The following is a 23,336-nucleotide window of genomic DNA, read 5'->3' on the forward strand; positions in this document are numbered from 1 at the left end:
AGGAGGAGAGGGCATTTGGGGGTTTGCCTGGTTTCAGGATGGGAACAACTAATGCCTCCTTCCAGGTAGATGGTAGGGTTCCCTGTCACCAAGACATATTATAAACATGAAGGAGAGCCTGGAGTGACCGCCCGTCAAGGTTTCGCAGTGCGGCATAGGTGATTTTATCGGGACCAGGGGACGAGCCCACATTCACAAGTTTCAACGCTGTCTTCAGCTCGATTAGAGTGAAGTCGCGGTCCGTAACTTCCGGTGGACGGGGCCAGTCGTGTTGAATTTCGGTTGTCAAGCTCTGGACAAAAATGCTGTTTACGGCAGTCGTCGAGGCAGCCGCCGGTGCGTTAGTACGAGGTGAGACATCTGTCGCTAGCGTGTTTTCGTCTACACCCTTAACGATAGCCAATGCCGCGAGAGGATTCTTTTGCGCGCATCCTTCAGAGCTCGAATTGTCCTCCAAATCTTTGTGGCCTAATCAAACGGTGAAAGCTGTTGACAAAACTTACGCCAACGCTTCCGGTCTTCTTTCTTAAGTTCTCGTGTTACTTTAGCTTTCATCCGGCGGTATGCTACAATGTCAGAAAGTTGCCCAGTTCGGCGAGCCGTTCTCTGTGTTTGGCGACGGAATGCCCGAAAGTGTTTAATTGCTGGATAATGACCGACCTGACCTGTTACCCTTTTAGACAGGACCACCGCGTCCTGAATGGCACAACGACAGCCTTGCGAGAGGGCCTCTGGGGACATACCGGTGTGCACAGATGTTCGGATGCCGCTACGAAAGAGTCTCCAGTCCGTGAAAGTAGTCAGTCCAGTAGTGGGTGAGAGAGGCAGTCTATCGTGCGAAATATACAGGGGAAAGTGGTCAGCACCTCGGGTGTCGACATCAGTACCGCACGAATTATGTCTGCTGAGCACCACGAAGCGTTTGAAACGTTGTCGTTGCGGGGGATTGATTTCAGCAAAATTATCGGACTGGCTAGACCATAATATCAAGCCATATCTCGGATGCCATCCCAGCTCGGATTGAGCATGAACGCAGTGGAGAGATTTCATTTGACGATACAGTGTTTTTTTTTCCTGTTTTCTTTTTTGTTTTTTGGCTATAGTCGTGACGGTGCCCACTTGAGTGCGGCCAACAACGGCAAGCTACTTCGACCTCCCCCCACTTGATGAAATTATACCTGAATTGCAATGGACTAGAGAGTGACTTCACCCTCATCTTCCGAAGTTCACCTTATCATCAAATCAGAACAAGACGTGGGCAACTAAGGAAGAGGCTACAGAAATTTGTCGCCGTGAAATGTGACTTAATTAACGACGAAAGATGGAAGTCACTGAAAAGGTTAGCCAGCTGTAGGACTCGAACCCACATCTTCTGGATTACCGGTCCAGGGCTCTACCAATTGAGCTAAGCTAACACAGCTCCCCAGCGACTTCCAAGGGTGCGTCATCTGAAGGGACAACCCAGCCACTCTCTCATGTGAATAAATCCAGTTCTCTCATGTGACTTAATTGTTACGGCGTTATCGTCAAGGTGAAAACATCTCGCCCGTCATGATAAATGCTGGTTTGAGAAGACCAATTCTTCGGAAGTATTACATTGAACACTCGCAGTACATCATCCGGCGAAAGGAAGACGGCTCTCGCAAGGTACTGAGTCTGGAGGACTATATCTTCAAAGAACTTGTACATTGAAGAAATAAATGAGACGAATTTTTAAATGAGTCAGTCATTTTTATTACCTTGAGATCGTTGTGTATAAAGTTATTGTCAAATAAGGATACAATGCTTTTGAGTGGGTAATTCTTAGAAAGGTGAAGCAAATACGGAAACAAAGAGGCCGCAGTGGGAGCTGTAGATACTCTGTATACACTTGTCACAATATTCATCAACAGATACGAGGGGTGTTCAAGTCAAACCGGGACTTTCTGTCTCCCGAGTGTACAAATAGCTCGCGCTACTTCTTTTTCGTCATTTTCACACGCGACAGGCCTCCGCCTTCACCACGTGGTGATCCAAAGTTTGTGCAAAACAGAAGACACGTGCTGGACAAGATGGCCGATAACGAGGTGAATGCGCACATCGAACAGCGAATTGTCATGAAGTTTCTCGTGAATGAAGGCTTAAAGCCATCTGAAATAAACAGGAGACTTCAGGCTCAGTATGGCCACGATACACTTAGCCGCAGCAAAGCGTTTGAGTGGTGCAACGGTTCCGAGACGGCCGTACATCAGTGCAGGACGATCCCCGCCGGGGCGGCTCAGAGCCCTGCAGTGTGAGAGTTCCTTAGGACATCCAACTTGTGGAGTGCCTGATCCTCAAGAACCGACGAATAACATGTCTCGAACTGGCTCGAAAGACGGCCCTTTCTATGGCAACGTTGAACACCTCCAGTTTCGGAAACTTAGTGCCCGCTGGGCCCCGAGGCAGCTCTCCGTGTTTGACCGGCAGAGAAGCCTGGAAATCTCCCAAGAGCTAAGGTACCGTTTCGACACTGAAGGACAGCCGTTCCTTGATCGGATCATCACGTGCGATGAAACGTGGGTGCACCATTTCACTCCTGAGTCTAAACGCGCATCAAAACAGTTGAAACGTTGAAAACGCGCAAAAAACGTTGAAAAATAAAACTAATTTCTCTCCTGGAAGCTCATTTTACTTTTGCGAAAAATGAAAAGTCCCGGTTTGACTTGAACCCCTCGTAGATCTAGCAACTCTGATTCAATTGGTGGTAGACCAAAGCTATCCACATAGATGAATATATCATTTCGATCCCTCATGTACAACAACCAATCTTCTCCAGGACCGTCGTGTGGATGCATATTAATGACAATGAAAACTTCTTCTTGTAGTGGCGAAACTCTGTCGATGGCATAGGTTCCTCGATACATTCTCACAGTTTGAGGATTCATTGAGAACAATAATTCAACTACGAGAACATCCATAATTTAATCTAAGTGAACTACAGGTCACCATTGGCTGTCAATATCTTGGGGCTCTCACTTATAAGTATAACCGACACTGCGTGAGGCAATGGTTTTGCGAATTTAAGTTCAACTCTACAATTTCCCTTACGTATGGGATAAAGTAACTACCCACGGACTCGTCTGCACTCTGATTCCAATGTAATATAAACGAATTAGTTTTATAATTCTGATAAGTACTCGATGCTTTTATCGTTCAGTTGAGATGGCAATTCATAATAGCTTCCTCTGCATAGATCGCTGTCGCAATCGTATGAGAGCTGTTTTCGATGTCCATCAATTGTTAATATTACTGAATTACATTGAAATGTTCAAAGTTGAACGGGCTCAACTTAAAGTCACCCTGATAGACATCAGTTCGCGTCATAACCATTGAGATTCGATCTGGAATGCGATCAGTGTATAGATTGTCAAAAATTCCATCAAGAGAACCAGCAGTTATTGTCTTAATCTTGCTCTCTAAGCCCCGTATAGTACAGCATGCTCGATGGCTCTTTAATGTGGACTGGTGACCAAGGAAGGTAGAATGACTGACTTTGACTTTACGCAATGACAATACTGCATTGTGTATCTTGATCTGGTGTTGATGTGTTTCTCCTGGACCAGTCAAAAGTATCTGCATGTAGCTTGCGTGAAGTGCAACTAGCCTAAGGTCCAATCCAGGTAACAAAACCTTGTGTAACGAAAAGGAGGAGGAACATCGCGGGCACTACTGACTGCCATAATGATCAGCTTATGTTCTCTGGTGTCAGACATTAAACCTTGCTTCATCCACCCCTTACGGACGTCTCCCGCTTCTATTTTGTTACATTGGTGCCGAAACCCGGGACCCCGGTCCACATACGAGGCAAAGAGGGCAGGAGCTACAGGGCGTGAGGGCCTCATTACCCGCAATATCATGGAGGCCTTACAGCAACTGGAGGTAATACGTAAGCATCGCCATTCCATACGTTTGAACGTCTTAGGCCTGATCGCGAGCATCGATGCGCTCTTACACGAAAGTTCTGGTGGCAAGTGTCTGGTGGAAAGACTGAAGCTACTGGATCGATGGTACTCAGAACTGCAGCACCTGGATGACGATATTTTGGCTGTAGCCGACCTAGATGAAATAGACAACAAAATGGCAGACTGCGATGTTTATCTCGAGATGGTCATTTCTGCGAAAGTAAGTGCAAGCGATCCTCTGGAACGCTGCGGCATGGTTTTACCGACGTCAACGACATACAGCTTGACCGCAAGTCAAGCCGAGTGAAGCAGCCTTCCCCGATCAAACATTCAACCGATGCCTTTCTCACACCAGGCGCCTTCCGAAATCCCGTCCTTGTGTACCAGCACAATACGAAGACCCCAAGAAGGAAATGCGGAGCCTGGTTTACAGATCTCAACTGATAGCATTGCCGGAGAAGGGCACCAAGTGCTTGAGGGACCGGCCCGGAATTCTGAGAACGCCGGAGCTTTCGAGCCTGGCTTTGCTACGTTGGAACCGCAAATTCCATCTACCTCAAGCTCTTGACCACGAGAGGACCAAGGACTAGGAAAGCGCACGATTCCTTCCCCGGAGATCCCCGCGAAGAGCCCATCTGACCCCAACTACTCTGTACGTGACCCATCAGAATATTTCAAGGGTACGGCCATAAGAATCCGTGCCAGTCGCAGACCAGCCGATGGCTTGAGGGTTTGCTGTGCTGCACCTGAGAGTTCTGCACTTGCCCACACTGCCCATACTGGCTGCGCCCGCGATGACGGTCCCAGTGGGCTAATGCGTAAGACGTTTCTCGCTGTGCGAGTATCTGTGCTCGTCTTCGAGCCGGACTGAGGCGCACCGACTCCGTGCTCCACGCCATTTCAGGACACTGTGAACCTCACCCTCATCTGACCTTACATCTACGCATCTTCTGTGGCGGGGGAATGTAAAGAAAAGGAAGAGGAACATAGCGGGTACTACCGACTGCCATCATCATCAGCTTATGTTCTCTGGTGTCAGTCATTAAACCTTGCTTCATCCACCCATTACGGACGTCTCCCGCTTCCCTTTTGTTACACATTGTTTTGATTTGTCAGGTCTGTGTTAAAATGCATGACAACTTCAAATAGTTTGCCACCTGTCATTCTAGAAATGAGTGCTTTAGCAACTCTTGAATTTGGGTCATTTGCACTGTATTCTCCTGAATCATAAATATACAAACTGTAATCATCTACTGTTCTCTGAAGATGTGAGTTTGTATGGAGCAGATTTGTACGCATCTTGAGTACGTACTCAAAATACAGTATTTTAAATACTTTTTGTATTTTGGTACTCTACTCAATACTTTTTGCGACAAGTATTTTTAAATAATTTAAAATGCTTTTTTGAGCATTTGCTACTCAGTAATCAAAATGCATTCCTTCCTCAAGCTGTATCCCCGCCGTGTCCAGATTTTCAGCCCACTGGAACCCAGACTAGGAGGTGAAACTGCCCATAGAAGCGAGCTCCGGCGTGCGACCAGAGACTGTCACGTTGGGGGAGAGAAAAAAGGCAGTTGCTGACTTTACGCGACAGATGGCACGGCGGCACTGTCTTCCATTTTGCGCTTTTACATGGAAGGCTATGGGGAAAGCAGTGCTTTTCGCGAGTCGTACGGCAGCCTCTACGGATGATGACAAACTAATGACCGTAAAGGATGTTTGTCTTGGCAATAAATGTCACGCTTGTCAACTACATAGCGCTTCTTGTTTAGCGAAACCAACGGAAAAAATTTTCATTCTCTTGCCTCTCGGTTCTGTTGAGCAGACGACAGGAGCCCGATGATCACGTAAGCGCTTCATCGTCTTCTTTTCTAGCGTTTAATTCACGTGCTTTCACGTGTTAGTCACGCCGCCGGACAAGCGACAGTATCACGTGACCGCATGCTTCGGAAATTCTGCGTCCTCTTGCAACAGATGGCAGTGCGGGCCGGGACGCTGTAAAGTCCCTGGATGACCTCGCTCTTTGAGAAGTAGCGACAGGCTTTACGGCGCCGGCAAAATGCACACATTGGCCGGAGTCGCGCACGTGATTTCCTTGCGGCACTTCCGCCGTTTCCGTCCGCCATGATCTTCCCAAACTTGCAGCGGCGACAGTGCGCTGAGTTTCTCCCGTGCTTGCGGTTTGAATAATCTTTCGTGCGTCGGCAACTTACCCCCAAATTTTTAAATGTGACTTTCCTTTTGTAACTTCCCTTCCTTTCCCTAGGAACCGCGAAAGTCTCTTTCCCCAGAAGGCCGGTTTTTTCACCTAGTGATACTTTTGAATGCAGCTTCCACTTTCCTTACGAAAGGAAACGCGAACTGTTCTCGGAGCGAGTCTGGGAGTGAGAGTACACTTCCTTTTTGCCAGTTAATATGATGAAAGTAATAATATTTATCGATGATTTATTACTGAAATGTGTTTCCTAAACATATTACGTATTACCTCTTACTTTATTACGTATTATCTGTTATTACGTATTTCCTAAACGTATTACCTCTTTCGTTTAATAAAATTTTGAACAGCGACGCTTCTTCGGGATCGGTTATTACGTCTAACACGTATTTTAATTGTGGTCTTGCAACATTGTACAAGCCGAACAAATCCAAGACGAGTCAAACGTTGCAAGACAGGTGGCGGGACGACCACGTGAGTTCAGACTTCAACCGTTCAACAATGTTCAACTGGCTCGTCAACCATGTCAAAACGAACGCCGTACATGACACCTGATGAAACAGACACCTTTCTCGAACTTCTACGGAACTACAAGGGCATAGTGGAGAACAAGAAGACCGACAGTGTGTCGGCGAAGTCGAAACAGCAAGCGTGGGAGAAGATGGCTGCGGAGTTCAACAGTATACCTGGTGTAGTGCATCGGAATGTGAAACAATTGCGAAAAGTGTGGGACAATTTGAAGGGGAAGTGGAAAAAAGAAACAGCGAAAGGAGTGAGACACAGCATGCTGACAGGTGCGTACAACTGTTCCATTTGCTAGCTTTCCTTTGACATCACATGCATCGCAGAACACTGCAACTTCGTCTTGGGTTGTCAGGTGGTGGTGGACCTCCCTCCCCAATGGACCCGGTCCTCGAGCAAGTGGAGTCCATCGTCCCCCACATTGCCACAAGGATACACAACCCTTTCGATGGTGACCGGAAGTACGGAGTATTCTACTTCCTATGTTAGACGACCACAACGGGACGCAAGTTGTAGAGCGATGCAAGTAAATGACAGTACTAACTCTAAAACAGTAGTTCGGTTGGTTGGTTCGGTGCACAGTCATGAAGAAGCGACGAGAAGGTACGGGACAGTACAGATCCCAGACTTTTTCTTCCGACTTATTAATGATGCCATACACCTTATGTGTAAATCTACTCCAGTTACAATCACTTATATTGATGATGCTCTTTTTGCCTAGTTCTTTGTTACATAGAGCTCACACGTGTTTGCTTTTCGCATTTTGTCATGTTTGTGCTCCACTTTTGCTGTTTTCTCTCTGCAGGCACCTTTCACACTGTGCCTGGGTCGACAGGTGGTGCTCAGTTACAGTCTGAACGTTCCACCTCTGACGACACCATTCTGGACGAAGCTACAACGGCAGGTGGTGAAGGGACTCAGTTCCTCAGTTCAGGACCAGCTTCACATGATGCGTCCTCACACGCTATATCGAGCAGTGTACACTTAAGCGGTACATCCGTACCACCACGTGAATCAACAATGCCAACTAACACAACCAACACACAAAGAGAGCAGAGGTCATCCAGAGCAAGAAATGCTGTGCTTGAGAATGCTCTTTCTTCAGAATTGGAATCACGACGGGAGACGATGGCACAGGACAATATACGTAGAGACGCTGAGCACACGCTGAGGGTCAAGCTCATGAACGAAGAACACAAGCTAAAACTAAGGCACATGCGTATAATGCACAAACTGCAAGTCCAGTGTGTGCGTGAAGAAATTCAGGTGCATAAGATGAAGCAAAGACTGTTGGGGGAGCAGCTAACTCAAGATATGAACAAGCAAACTCGAGTGAACGTAACATGATTTAAAAGTACTGCCATATTTCATCGTGACTGCTTTTGTAAGCAGTTGTATGCATTTATCCATCTATGACTGTAATATAATGTAACAGTTCAGTGTACGTGTTTAATTCATTGCACATTCAATGCAAATATTTCACTCATTAAACATTTTTGTAGTCAAAGACAGTAGCAACAAGATTGATGTATTGAAATTAATGAATCACCATTGTTTTCTCTGCATGTACATAATTATCTTCCTTCAGTGAACAATGTAGATGACTTGAGGAAGCATGTAAAAAGATCATCAGGATCAAAGCTCGGTGCTCTAGGCATCGTCCTGGACGCGGGAAAAAACATTTTCAATTAGACGGCGCCTCATGTGTGCACCAAGCACAACGTCTGGGTAGATAGCAGATAGAGGACCCTCATCTTCTTGTATTTGCATGTTGTCCATTGGGCAGGGGTCGTTCCATACGCATGCGATGTTGTGTAGTGCTGCACAAGCGCAGATGAAAGCAGCTGACCGTTCAAGCCGCGTTTGGAGCTTCATTCTGAGGCATGGGAATCTTCTTTTCCACACTCCAAATGCTCTCTCTACTGAATTCCGCGTTTTAATGTGGCTTCGGTTGTATCTGCGGAAGGTAAAAATAATGACTGTCTAGATGACCATTATACTTTCTAGTTTACCTTCTTTCTGCTTGCGTTCTGGGGTCGCTCAGTGGAGTCATTAGAAAGGGCATGCGTGGGTATCCTTGGTCCCCAAGCAAGATACCAGGCAGCATCCCTTCTTCGTACAGGACACGAGCTCTGCTGTTATCAAATATCCGACTGTCGTGCACTGACCCAGGCCAACTCGCAACAATGTCGAAGAATTGAAGCTCTGGACCAGTAATGGCCTACGCACAAACTTCAATTCGACTGGGGTACCTACACAACTTTGAAAATCTCACCTGTACATTGATGGAGAAAACTCCCTTACGATCCCTGTAAACTTCGGCGTGCATCCCACCAGGGCTGTGTATAGGAACATGTGTGCAATCGATACAACCAGTGACGCCCTGAAACCCGGCAATCGAGTAAAAGCGCGTCATTACTGACGCTGCTTCGGATGCAAGAGGAAACCGGACATATTTTGGATAAAGTACAGAAGCGATGCGCCTCGTAACTGTCCAGATCGCGTTGCACGTTGCTGACTGTGATACTCCAACCAAATCACCAATAACTGTTTGAAAAGCACCAGCACCATAGAAGCGAAGGGTCGCAAGCAGTTTCAGCAATGAAGGAAGAGGATGACCTCTGTTGTCTGTCGCACATTCGAGAGAAAGCTCACTCAAAATACGCAAGACAGACGACTTTGTGAACCGGTAACGAAGTAGGAACTCATCGTTCGAGTAGCACTCCATAGGATTCTCGCGGTCAAGCAGACGACGACGATCCGGACAAACCCGAGCACAAATCACTTGCGCGTGAAGCAAATTCGAGAAAATCTACGAAAGATCCATCGGGAGCTGCCATGTTGATTGACGTTGTGAAGGGAAAGTGCAAACGTAAGGTAGCCCCTCGGCAACCTTCCGAAGGGCGTTCCTTTCGCGCGTGCGAAAGGAGGGCAGAAAGGAAAGGAATGTTTAAAATTGAGCGGAAGGCTTGCTTTCGAAGGAAAGGTACTTTCGGAACGGAAAGTCGCATTCAAAAATTCGGGGGTTAATCAGTTGAGAATGACCGGCTGTTGCGCCTTTGGGTGCAGTGGTCGTCCCGACACCGGGCAAGCTATGTTTTCTGTTCCAATGGGCAAAAGCAAAGAAGCTGCGGCGAGGCGAAAGATGTGGCTGCACAAGATAGGTCGAAAAAATTTCAAGCCGACGAAAAGTAGTAAGCTCTGCGATGTGAGTATTTCATAGAACATTCGCTCTTCTTTAAACGACGCATGCGTACTTTATGCACACAATTCGTAGTTCTCAAAAAGATTGTTTGTTCGAATACTCAGTAGGATCGGCATGTGAATAATTCTTGATTAAAATAATTCACGCATTTTTAGAAACACTTCACAGAAGATCAGTATGAATCGCTTGTGCTTCAAAAGTTCGTGCAGAAGAAGCTGAAATGCGACGCCATCCCGACAATCTTTTCACATCGATCAGAGAAGGTTTTATCGAGGAAGAATCCCCGTGAACGACGCCGAATGGGTCAAGGTAAGTACAGGATGGTTCAGAGAAGTCTATTGGAACCTCGGTTGGGATCTCCAGTTTCGTGACATCGGCTTACGATATCTAGGCGCCAACACTTCGGAACATCATGTGTTAGCGGACATCACGTCGTCATTCACTGGCCAGCTAATGCCCTGCTCAAGTGGCTCTGATGCCAGCGACAAAAACTTTACAGAAGCACATGAAACAGGTATGTATGCGTATTCCATTTGCGCTGCTGTAGCAGTTCATGGCGCAAGGTACATGAGCAATTCATGTTTCTGTTCATAGATTTCTACGCACTACTACCCCCTTGAATATACTACAGATTTTTGCACTACAGAGCATATACTCAGTTCATCGAATTTTCTTGTTTGCTCAGGTAGGACATTTTTCATTGCCTGGCTAATAGATTGAAGCTGTAGATGTGAATTCGCGCATGAGCATGTTGATGAACACATGATACGCCCTAAAGCAGCGCAAAATTCTCCTGTAAAGTCCAATGGCAAGAACACTAACGCGATACTGCTTCCATGCGCGTTAGGAATCTGGAGGATATGCGTCCTTTCCAGGAACGCATGGACTGTTAAAAGAGATTCCACAGTACGATGTTCACATAAGGGCTCCACAATATGATGTTCACATAAGGGCGCAGTGAACCCTCTGACTTTTACATTATTGGGCCATCACGGCTTTATAGATTCCAAGTCTCCTGCGGAGCGATAACTGGACGCTACAACACGAGCCGGGCCATAGCCTCCTATATTTGAGAATGCCTGCTCATTCGGCCCGGAGCGCCCGTTCAACCTCCTCCCCTATCCTCCTCTGCACCGCGCCGCTTGGGGCGCTCGCATCCTAGGGTTCCTCTCAATGCAAATGCTATGGAGCGCTCGCGCAATTGGTAGTAATATGCGTTGACGTCTGCCACTACTGGGATGGATGATTGGGAGATCAATTAATATTAATAGATTGCTCCATATTGAAGTGGACTGCTCAGGATATTGATTCTGAGCAGAGCAAAGCTGCCGGCGCTCTTATAGTGTCATATAGTGTCATCTGTATTTTTCATCACATTATGTAAAATAGCAGTTGCGTCTTGCGTTCCACTGTATGCGCAAATACATAGCCTACAGGTTTGACAGCTGTTGTTGCATGCGTACATGTATACACATTATTGTAACGAACTACAACAGGTATTACGAAAGGATGTTCTAACTCCGCTTGATTTTTTGTTCTTTAAAGAAATATAGCAAAGCTGATTATTTCAAAGAAACAACCTGCTTGCTGTCGTGACCGCTTGTACCAGCATCTTCCACTACGTCGAGGTACAGTTATTGTGCACCGGACAAAAAAAAAAAAAAGGTGGGGGACAAAGAAAGCAAAAACGGGTGATCAAAATACCGCGGTTGCTCATCTCCCACAACTATTTGGCTAGATTATTTTAAATCTCGAAAATCAACTACTTCCTTTCACAAGACTTAACTTAATGAGAACGGCTTCACCATGCAAATGCGCTTCTCTGTCAGAGTATATGTGCGATGTACGAATGATAGCGCACCTGTTCGTGGCCAAGCTTTCTTGGCCACGCGTCACAGCACACATACATGCATTGCAAACGGTTTTATTTTATTCTTGTACTTTTTGCTTTCCACCACCCCGAGATTATTTATTTATTTTTATTTAAAATACTTCCGGCATACAAAGCATCACCAAGAAAGTAATACATTTAAAGCAATTAGGAAACAAAAATGCCGTGCGAGTGTGAATTACCGTCAGTAAGACATAACTACCGATAATGTCCCAATATTTTAAAAAGAAAGGTAAGGCGTAAGTATTAGTAAAAATATACGTTGAAGTACTATAATAGAGCCTCCCCCATCCCCCTGATGACATCGTCTTTCCAATCCTATCCTACCTGAGCAGCTCATTCTCGATCTCGATGACAAGCCTGATTTAACGCGACGAAGTGATGGTGGTGGTGGTGGTGGTGGTGATAGGGCTTGCCGACGAAGTGATGTCTTGATGAGGTAGTCATTCGGAAACCAATCACATTGTTCGTATTTTGCTGTATTTTGTGCGTCTATACAAGGTAATTACTGTGGCGCATGAAGCCTGCGCACGAGGGATGACGAACTTGTTAATACATGTAAGATGAACAGTTATAAAAACCAGGCTCTATAGTCGTCGGATGCGTATATCTAAAAATCGTTATAAGCCAAAACGACACTTTGGTAGGAGAGGGCGTAGTCTTCCGTCTGTTTGTCCCTATTTCGCTTTCCATTATATTTGTTGATTTTTCTATTTTGCGTTTCGATTAAGTTTTTAATGTACTCGATATCACGAGATAAGCAAATCTGACGGACACGATAAAAACAAAGTTACAGGTTGAACTGAATTTTCTAGCAAAAAAAAAAAAAAAAAGAATACTGACAACTCAACTCAAGCAAAAGCTTTACATCGATGAATAGCACGTTCATCACCCTAAAAACATCACACCACCGCTTAAATACCGTTGTTTTTGTGACGTAAAATTTCCCAATAACGGCGATCGCGACGCCGAGACGCTCGGGTAGCGTCTACTTGCTGGCGGAACGCGTTGCATTAGTCGGTGCGGTATGCTCGTTTCTCCATGTCATGGCTTACTGCTGCGTGCCTCGCTGCAACTCATCAGGTAAAAAACGACTGCCAGGAGTCTCATTTCATGAAATCCCAAGTGATGCAGAGCTGCGCGAGAAGTGGCTAAAGGTGATATCAAGAGACGATTGGACTCCCAATACGACATCCTGCTACTCCACTGTCTGTAGTCGGCATTTCCTTCCTTCCGACTTCAAGGAAGGATGCAAAACACGAAGGTTGAAGAAAGGTGCTGTGCCCAGTGTGTTCGAGGAATACCCTGTGTACCTGCAGCCTTCGACGAAGCCCAAGAGAGGGGACGCGGTGGCAAGGAAGCGCAAAGGAAGCGTTCCAGAATCGACATCAGCAGGAAAACGGCGAGCACTTCCCGGCAGCCCAAAGGAATCCTTTGAGCCCGCTCACGACGACCTATGTGTCAGTGACAACGCCGGGGAAGGAACAAATGAGCTAACACGACCCTCATGCAGTAGCACGTACCAAGCAGCGCCTTCCTGGGTGAAGGTACACCGGGGCGTCCAAGTAAGTGGTATCTCATCGGGTGCAATAATCGAGAAACGAAAGTGGAAGCGCAAAGAGCGTGAACTCCGTGCCCAGATTCAAGCACTCAAGCAGGATGTAAGCAGCCTGAAGGAAGAGCTGGACTCCGTGAAAAAAGACTCTGACGTCTCTGCCTTTACACATGTCGTCGAAAAGGCACACGAAAAAGATCTAGCAGCTTCAATTTTACTGGAACAAGTAAAGAACTTCGGGAGAAAAAAGCCGGTCTGGTCCGAACTGACGGTACGTCATGCAGTTGTGCTGAGAAACATTTCGCCCAAGGCTTACGAACACATTCGAAAGGAAGCGTTACTGAGCTTGCCTAGCCGAAGCACGCTAGAGCGATTTCTTGGGTCTTCCCGTGGAGACTCTGGTGTGACAGAACTCGTGAAGGAAAGACTCTCCGCTGAGCTTACCGTCCACACTTCTCCGCAGGCAAGGACTTGCTCTTTAATCATTGACGAGATGAGAGTGAAACAGCGGCTCCAGTATGTAAAACAGAGAGACGCTTTCGTCGGCGAAGTCGACTATGGAGGAGTCCTTCCCACGGAACGCACAGGAGACCCTGTTCTCGCCAATTCGCTCCTGTGCTTCGTCCTCAGTGGGCTCTCATCCCGCTTCAGAATACCCGTAGCCTACTTCTTCACAAAGAACTGTGGTGGTCAAGACCTTCACACTCTTTTGCGCCATGTCTTGAGGGAAGTCGAAGCACTTGGCTTTCTTGTGGTACGAGTCGTGACCGATAATCATAAAATCAACGTCATGGCGTTCCAACTACTGTGTAACGGAACTATCAGGCACCACATACCACATCCTGAAGACCCTGACCGCAAGCTCTTTCTGGCATTTGACCAATGCCATCTAATAAAGAACGTGCGGTCACAGTTTCTCCACCGGGATCTTGGGAAAAACGGCGCTATTACGGCAGATCACCTCAAGAAGCTGTACAAAATGCAGCAAGGCAGCATTGTGAAGCCCGTGAGGTTCCTGACTAGGAAGCACGTTTTCCCCACTAACCTGGAGAAAATGAACGTGATGAGGGCAGTGCAGGTGTTATCGCCCCCTGTGACAGCGGCACTCAAACTGCTGGAGCAGCAAGCCGGCCACACCTGTGATGCGAGCTTCTCGCAAGTCGGAGAAACGGTAGAGTTCATGGATACTATGCATCGGTGGTTTCTGCTGATGGATGTGAGCAATTGCACTCAGCATATCCACCAGAACTACGCTGACACTAAGCAGTACTTGTGCGAAACAGACGAGCGCCTGGAGTGGCTTGAAAGTACTTTCCTGGAGTACTTGGGCGAGCTCAAGAGCCAGTGCCATGTAAAAAACTTTCTCACAAAGGAGACATATGAAGGGCTTCTGCTTACAACACGTTCCAATGTGGACTGCACGAGGTACTTGCTTCGGGTTATGAATTTCGGCTTTGTATTGACCAGAAAGATGTCGTCTGACCCTATTGAGTCTTTCTTCGGGTGGTTGAGAAAGACAGCTGGGAGTAATGATCAAACCGATGTCCGAGCTGTGCTTTCTGGCATCGAAAAGACCTTGAAGACGGGTATTGCCTCTACATCACGGGACAGCAATGTAGTTGCTGAGGAGAACCATCCTTGCTCCTCGGGAGGCGTGCCAATGTCAAAGGTACAAGCCACAGACAGGGCGGAGGTAGAACAGTTCCCCACCGATGCAACTAGAGCACTGATTTACCACCTCGAACGAACAGAGGCGCTGGCTCCTACTCCTGAAGTTGCAGCTCTAGCCATGGTGGGTGGCTACTTGGCCAGGGTTATTAGCGAAACCATCGCTTGTGAGCAGTGTACTGGACTCGTGCAAAAGCCTGACTCATTGGCCCCGTCTGACGCGCTCATTAAACATCAAGATAGAGGTGGACTCTTCTATCCGTCTCAACAGCTACTTGTGGTGCTGCATTGCTTGAAAATCTACATTCAAGTGATGCTAGCAAAGAGGAGGAACTTGAAACATCCCCTTAAAGCAGCTGTGGAGCACGCTACTGCAATATTAAGCGAGCGGCAAATATTAAAATGCTCGGTTCCTGGACATCACCGGCAGTTTCTGGAAGTGTTACTGACCAAGTTTTTCCGCCCACTGTTTACAAATTTCGCTCTAGGAGTCACAGACAAGTATGACATGGCAAAAATCTTCACCTCCAAGCCACTCTCACGGAAGCCACTAAAACTATAAAGAAATGCGATAGCAAACGTGGCAGAGTATAACCCGAATATATGTACCCGAATAAATAATTTGTTTGCGTTTCGTTTCTTGGTATTTTTACTGTCATATTTGCGTCGCACATTCGTGCGTATAATTTATACGGCCTATGATGATCTGTGCACTGGTGAAGCTCGCTCAGGTCTTGGGGCATCTATACTAAAAACAGTCATCATCAGCCCTTTTCACTCCCTAGTCACAATATAACATGTTCACATAACTTCTCTGCTTCATAACGTCTGCTACAATTCGACTTAAAAACATGTTACTGCTGGAAAATGCATATTTTTTGCGGCTCCGACGTTTGCGCGTTTCATCACTAAACACTCTCGAAAATAACGTAGCACGCATTTTTCTCTATTATAAACTTCTCAACGAATTATCATAAGCTCTAGGTCGCGTTCCAGGATTAAAATGTCGAGAATATGCCACATAAGATTAGTTTCGCGATGCAACTTTACTCATAGAAAAGCATGGCAAGCGCAGCGCAGTATCCTAGGAAGGCAGCGCCTCTTGCGGTGGGCGCCGGAAACGGATTGGACGGGCGGTGCTCTTTGATCTCGGCGCCGTTGAACAGGCATTCTCAAATATAGGAGGCTATGGCCGGGCCCTTGGGAAGAACATGGCGTTTGGAGGAGTGCGAGGGCGATAAGGAAGGAGAGTGAGGGAAGGGTTGTCGCTACTTCCTTAAGAGCATAATCCAGGGACTTTAGGCCGCTGAGCGCGCGCTCCTCGTACATCTCTGGTCGCGGGAGAGAGTGAAGTTTCATCTCCTAGTCTTCTTACTCCGTGCTGGAACCTAAGCCCCTGTTTCGTTCTCTTCTTTTTTTTTTTTTTTTTTTAGAATTCGGGCATCTGTCATTTATCCTCCTGTACAATAGGCTGGTCCCACGCTTGGCTTTGCTTGTCAATAGCCAGGCACCTTCGTCAGAAAACGGTTTCTAGTCATATTGCCAGGTGAATCCTCAGGGGATTAGGTACAAGAGAATCTCGGCATTTATTTCTTTGGCCAAGAAAAGCAATGAACACGCCCCAGAAGCTAAAGGACCCGAGCTGACAGAGAGAAGGGGTTACAAAGTTCTGGGTCTGAACATATCACCAAAGTTTATGTGAGTTCACCAAAGCTCACCAAACATTACTTGACACCAAGGCCGTGCAAATAAACGATATGCGCGGCATGGCGGATGAAGTTTATTCCTTTCATTTGCATGGCCACGTTTTGAATACGCGTTTCACCTACTGCTAATACTAAAGTACTTTAAAAAGTATCTTAAATACTTCTTAGGGTATTTAATACTCTATTCAAGTTAGTTTAAGTTTTGAGTATTTTTTACTCTATTTTAAATACTTCTTGCGTGGAGTATTTAGTATCTTATTTTAAATACTTCCACGCAGTATTTTGTACATGTCTGGTATGGAGCAAAGTATCCAACATGCATCGATAGGAATTCAGACAATATAATGATACTAATCGCTGATTGATATATACGTTAATATACTTAAACATTGCAGCTCCCAATTTATTAACAGGGAATACAACATCATCGACTACACCATCCGCTGTTATTGCACATGGATCACTCCCATCACTTCTCAGTATATGTAGTTAAAACTAACAAAGACGGTTAAGAGCATCAGCTGTTTACTATATACATTAAAAACAAGACTTTCGTGCAGTAGGCTGCACTTCTTCAGGTTTGAGGACCTGTTACAAGTGGTGAAGCATATATAAAAAAACCAAGTCACATGGTACAAGAGAAAAGGGTAAGGGTGAAGAGAACTACAAACGCGATACAAATATCAACAAAAATGAAAATGAAAAACAAAACGCAATCAGTAGGAGGTGGCTCGACAAGGTCAGACAGACATACATACAGACGAGTCGGAGTTGTACGTGGAGGAAACCAGTGAACAGCACATGAATAGGTACAGCAGCCAGTTGGCACAAAAGGCTTTAGAATGCGTACGGGGAATTAGGGCTCAAGGGCGAAGGATTGAGGACACACAGCACCTTGATGGCTAAGAGCTTCCAGACTCTGGGAAAGTAACGCGGAGTTGGTGTCTTACTGATTGTGTATCATCGTGTATGATGTGAAAAGTGGCAGACAAGTTGTAATACAATAAATAGACTCATAGTGTAAAGGACTGTAATGGACCGCCGTACACGTTGATGCCGTGCGGCTGTAACGTTGCAAATTTCGAAATGAAAAAGGATTCTCGATTTCATTTCGAAATTTGCAACGTTACAGCCGCACGGCATCAACGTGTACGGCGGGCCATTACAGTCCTTTACACTATGAGTCTATTTATTGTATTATAACTTGTCTGCCATTTTTCACATCATACACGATGATACACAATCAGTAAGACACCAACTCCGCGTTACTTTCCCAGAGTCTGGAAGCTCTTAGCCATCAAGGTGCTGTGTGTCCTCAATCCTTCGCCCTTGAGCCCTAATTCCCCGTACGCATTCTAAAGCCTTTTGTGCCAACTGGCTGCTGTACCTATTCATGTGCTGTTCACTGGTTTCCTCCACGTACAACTCCGACTCGTCTGTATGTATGTCTGTCTGACCTTGTCGAGCCACCTCCTACTGATTGCGTTTTGTTTTTCATTTTCATTTTTGTTGATATTTGTATCGCGTTTGTAGTTCTCTTCACCCTTACCCTTTTCTCTTGTACCATGTGACTTGGTTTTTTGATATATGCTTCACCACTTGTAACAGGTCCTCAAACCTGAAGAAGTGCAGCCTACTGCACGAAAGTCTTGTTTTTAATGTATATAGTAAACAGCTGATGCTCTTAACCGTCTTTGTTAGTTTTGATTCTGCATCGCCGGAAACTTGCACATTGTTTTTCTTCACGTTCTACGATATCTGTAGTTAGTTTAATGTACATACTAGAGAGATCAAGATAGAGATCAGAGAGGTTGCTTATATTCCACTGAATCGTAGACTCGCTGGCAATTGTCGATATAGTGTAGAACAACTGATTCTCGCAAGATTCTATAGAAATTTGGGTGGGTGGGATCTGAAAAAGCTGGCATTCTCCCTTCAAAACCAACTCGGACTGGGCGTGGACTACATCGACCAGTGACACGTTTGCGACTGAATACAAATATCACCCTCTCCAGTGCAGTAGTAAGTACTTACCACGTTTATCCGGAAACGCACATCTTCGTCTAAACACGTATTAATTAATCAATTAGAACTAATAAGGACCCCCCCCAAGTAATCAGCACCCTCCAGGGAGTCACCACACTAATTGGGGAGCGTCTAACTCGTGTCCAGACCAGTTGTGCGTTTCCGGATAATCGTGGTCATAAAAAAGAAAAAAAAATAGATAGAGATAGAGTGGAGAGAAGGAGTTTAGTTGAAGATCAACGACGCCATCTTGAAGAAAGCGGTCCGGAACGGCCGCTGACCATCGCTGGGCGACGGAGCACAGAGGCAGGTTGCAAAGCATCGCAGCTATGACCACCAGTTCCGGACATCCTGTGACGTCAGCTGCGACGTCATCGTGACATGTCTGGGCAGGTTAGGACAGCTCTGGATATGCGAGGAGAAAAACACTCGTAATACAGAGGTTGGGAAAGCAAGAGTAAATATGCTAACCATCAATAGCTAACAACAAAAAGAATTAGTTACACAACAAATAAGCCCACCACAACAGCAGTCACGGGGAACGCAGAACGATGCGACTGCTCCATCCGACAGCCAGGCAGAGAACTGACTTGTAATGGTGTTTTCTCCTTTATAAAGTCCCGCAGCTGCACCCCCTAGTGGTTACTTTCTGAACTAATCTCATGACAAAATTATTAAGAATCACGCCAGCGCTGCTCTGGTTTCCATGGCAGAAGAAGATAGCACATGGCGGGGATGCCTGGACAACAGCAACCAGCGCCCGACATGCACGGACATGCAAATCGCAAGCAAAGCGGGGACAAAGTTGGCGAAAGAATTAGTTACACAAAACATCAGCCACAAGGAGCGCAGAACGACACGTCCATTCCGTCCGACAGCCAGGCGCAGAACTGAATCGTAATGCTTTTTACTCCTTTATAAAGTCATGAATCTGTCCCTCTTGCGGTTGATTTCTGAACTAATTTAATCGCAAAATTGTTAAGAATTGTTCAAGCACTATTCCCATTGAGGGCAGCACTATCGACATCGTCAAGACAAGAATGTTCCTTGTCAAAAAAAAAATACAAATCTAGATGCGTCAACAGAGGAAAGCATGCATGTCGCGGCATGTCAGGAGCACTAATACACGAGGGCACATCGCACGACTGCTGGGCAACAGAGGAAAGCAAACACAGACACACTTGAACAGAGTGGAAAGATGCTCACCATCATCAGACACATACACTACATTCCCTCATTGTAAATCCACTCGTCACAAAATCCACCTGCATCGTCGAACACCATTCACCAGTAACGAACCACACATTCGCGCCCCATCAGAGGCAGACGGAACCCCACCGAGGCTACGCTCTTCCACTAATGGCCAACGCAATTGCTAGGAACAGAATTAACGCATCCACACCCGACAGTGTCCACGAGAGAAGTGAATCCTTGCGCCCCCTGCAGGCTTTGCTCATTGGTCGTGACGTCATCCTATTGTCTCAGGGCTACACTATTTTTTCCCACATGTCCAACCCATCGCCTCTGGACAAGGTCCATCTGAAACAATAGGGTCGCGGTATGACGTCATCATGCAGCTCCGTGGCTCAAGGACGCGTACGCTCTAGACAAGGGACCTGTTATTTATTGAATCACCATCCCAAGATTATTTTTCTTTATTCTACTATAATGATTGCATAGGGAACTATTGTGGAAAAACACTATACGTGAGAGGTGATTGTAGGCATTAAGCATTTCATTCCCAAAGTCTTACTAAATGAGACTTATGAGTACAGGAACAAACATAATAATGGTTCAGCAAGACAGGTCCATCCCATCTGAGAGCCAGGCAGCTAACTGAATAATGACGCTTTGTTCATCCTGAATAAAGTCACACACCTGTCCCCCATGCGGTTACTCTCTGAACTAAATGAATCGCAAAATTATTCAGAATCGTTCTAGCTCTACTCCCATTCAAGGCAGCACTATCAACATCGTCAAGAATGTTTCTTTTCAAAAAGGAAAAAAAAAAAACTACATGTAAAAGGAAAGCATGTCAGAACAAGTTCTGGGCATGTCAGCGCATGTTTGTCAGACAACAAGGGGGAAAAAAGCGAAAAGAAACACTTGAACAAAGCAGGAAACCAGCATCAAACTATTTCTAAGCACACGCACTCCTCTTATTCAAAAACAGTGCTCATCATAAATCTGTCCAGGACAATACACACCATTTTTCTATTGCTACACTTTTTTCCAGTAACGGTGAATTCATTGCTACAGACACCTGAAACACTGCGTGACGTCATCACATCCTGTCTGAAGACAGCGGCAAAGACAAACACTCCTATTATTTATTGAATCGCAAGGTTATTCCCTTTGTCCGACTCTTAATGACGTTCACTTTGACAATAAAATTCAACAAAAACGCACCGTGCATGAATCTTGATCTTAGCGATTTTCACCCAAAGGCTCATCATGGTCATTAGAATCGCAACACCCGGCGTCGGGAACTTGGCGCCCCTATGGGCCGGCAGCAGCCGCAGTAGCGCCCTCCACTCATGGTTGGGTCGCCGCAGGAGGGAGACCCCCACGTATAGCTGTGCGTGGCTTTCCCGTGTCTGGGGAAACGGGGATCCTGGCAGTTGAGTGGACTCGGAGGTTGGTTTGGACCCTTCGGGGCCCCTCCGGGAAAACAACACACTGCTTTGGCCCCTGCTTCCCATAGTCGGGTGGTCCTGGAGGGCCCGGCCAGGGTTATTCAGCTAGTCGCCATCTCCCTTTTCATCACTTTCTCTTCCTTGGTCTCCTTCTTTCTCTCCCTTTCCTCTTTTCACCTTCTTTGTCGGCAAGCGTCAACCTTGGACAGTCTTTCACTCTCCAGAAGTGCACTTCGGTATAGTGTAGGCGTACCTGCTACTGCGTCAAACACGGTCCCCTGGTTGGGCTCCGTGGTGGGCGGCAGGACCCTTGCATCGAATTGTATTGTCACCTTTATGGCTTCCTCTTCTTTAAAACCCCGAGATGGGAATCGGAAACGGTTCCGCACCGAGTACCAGCAAATTGATTTAAATACCTCAACACCCGAACCATGGTTTGCAAAGTTTCTGGTTGTCCACTCTAATGATGACACAAGGCCACTGTCAAAGGTATCTCCTTTTGTAATAGCGAAAGCACTTGGACAGCTGATAGGTAAAGAATACAATGCCAAGAAACTGGGCTCTGGAGATATCCAGGTCCATGTTGAAAAGCGAGAGCAAAGCAGTGCGCTTCTTTCACTGACAAGCATCAATGGGATATCTGTCACAGTAAGTTCACACCGGAGTCTCAACATTGTTAAAGGAGTAATTTCTGAGAGCGACCTCCTTGACTGTTCGGAATCGGAACTCCAAGAAGGCCTACAACAGCACGGTGTGGTAGGTGTGAAGCGAATAGTCATGCGTAGGGATGGGAAAGAAATCCCAACAAAGCACATCATCCTTTCTTTCAAGCTCCACAAGCTGCCAGACACAATCAAAGCCGGTTACCTCAGTTGCAATGTGAAGGCTTACATCCCAAATCCGAGTCGCTGTTACAAGTGCCAGCGGTTTGGCCACGGTACTCAGGTATGCCGTGGGCAGCCCGTCTGTGCTAAGTGCGCCGGCAAAGACCATTCGTCAGAGTCGTGCAGCAATGACTTTCAGTGTGCCAATTGCACCCTGTTTACTCCAGATCATGTCCTTGTTGGAAGGAGGAGAAACAGATCCTCAAGCTGAAAACGGAGCAAAATATCACATACAGTGCAGCAAAGGCACAATTGGCGTTCCCGAACAAAGGAACCTTCTCTGATGTGGTGCGCAGGGGAGTGGCACCACCCAGAGTATCGGTGGAGACCCAGACCTCTGGGGCTCCCCTCCACACTCCCCAACACAAAGAGAGGGACACTGAGGGTTCTCCTCCAGTGGCCTCTCAGACGAACAGCCAGGGAGATGCAATGTTAACCTCAGAGGAGGCTGTTGCATCCCCTTCCGTTTGGGACGGGATTGCCATGGGCCTGTCTCAAAACACGAGTCAGAGCATGGATCTCGATGACGACGGCTGCTGCTCTCAGAAGTCGTCTTCGAGCCTACCAAGTCTTTCCATGGGCAAGGAACAGAGAGGGAAAAAAGCTGGCCGACGACGAGGAGGAAAAGCTAAGGAACAACAACAAAGGGTTCCTCCACCGAGAATACAAGCTCCTTAATCCCTCTGCATTCATGGACAGTTGTTCCACAAGGTCTTTACACCTTAGAGTAGTGGTTCAGTCCATATTCTTTTTCCTCTTCTGTACATTTCTTATGAGTTCCCAGAGCATTATTCAGTGGAACTGCCGGGGTTTGCTGAAAAATCTTGATGACGTCCATGATTTGGCAGACAAACATCATGCTACATTTGTTTCTGTCTCCAAGAAACAAATTTTATTCCAGACACCCCTTTCCACCTCCGACGGTGGAACGTTTATCGTAAGGACCGAACGAACACGGCACGTGCTTCCGGAGGTGTGGCCATTCTCACGGCCAGAACACTTCCCACAACAGACGTTCCACTTTCCACAAATCTTCAGGCCATTGCTGTACAGATCTGCACTGACCGTGTAGTGACGGTATGCTCTTTATACCTACCGCCATCAGT

The 23,336-nt window shown here is 46.5% G+C and overlaps 4 protein-coding genes across 4 annotated transcripts; 3 read left to right on the forward strand and 1 right to left on the reverse strand.

The window, feature by feature from the left end:
• Window positions 1-6,661: 6,661 nt before the first annotated feature.
• Window positions 6,662-8,007, forward strand: LOC135398379 (myb/SANT-like DNA-binding domain-containing protein 3). The gene is made up of 4 exons (XM_064629790.1): window positions 6,662-6,932; window positions 7,016-7,144; window positions 7,466-7,651; window positions 7,766-8,007. Exons 1-4 carry the CDS (start codon window positions 6,662-6,664, stop codon window positions 8,005-8,007), a joined length of 828 nt encoding a protein of 275 aa, XP_064485860.1.
• Window positions 8,008-8,310: 303 nt separating this feature from the next.
• LOC135398380 (putative nuclease HARBI1) lies at window positions 8,311-9,076 on the reverse strand. Its single transcript, XM_064629791.1, has 3 exons — window positions 8,936-9,076; window positions 8,673-8,881; window positions 8,311-8,617 (listed from the first exon to the last, which is right to left on the reverse strand). Exons 1-3 carry the CDS (start codon window positions 9,074-9,076, stop codon window positions 8,311-8,313), a joined length of 657 nt encoding a protein of 218 aa, XP_064485861.1.
• Window positions 9,077-14,290: 5,214 nt separating this feature from the next.
• Window positions 14,291-15,541, forward strand: LOC135397753 (uncharacterized). The gene has a single exon (XM_064629347.1). It carries the CDS (start codon window positions 14,291-14,293, stop codon window positions 15,539-15,541), a length of 1,251 nt encoding a protein of 416 aa, XP_064485417.1.
• Window positions 15,542-21,682: 6,141 nt separating this feature from the next.
• Window positions 21,683-22,514, forward strand: LOC135398381 (uncharacterized). Its single transcript, XM_064629792.1, has 2 exons — window positions 21,683-22,291; window positions 22,398-22,514. The coding sequence occupies exons 1-2, from the start codon at window positions 21,683-21,685 to the stop codon at window positions 22,512-22,514; spliced, it is 726 nt and encodes a 241-aa protein (XP_064485862.1).
• Window positions 22,515-23,336: the final 822 nt, after the last annotated feature.

Source organism: Ornithodoros turicata, chromosome 6 (assembly GCF_037126465.1).
Source record: "Ornithodoros turicata isolate Travis chromosome 6, ASM3712646v1, whole genome shotgun sequence".
NCBI classification, from domain to species: domain Eukaryota; kingdom Metazoa; phylum Arthropoda; class Arachnida; order Ixodida; family Argasidae; genus Ornithodoros; species Ornithodoros turicata.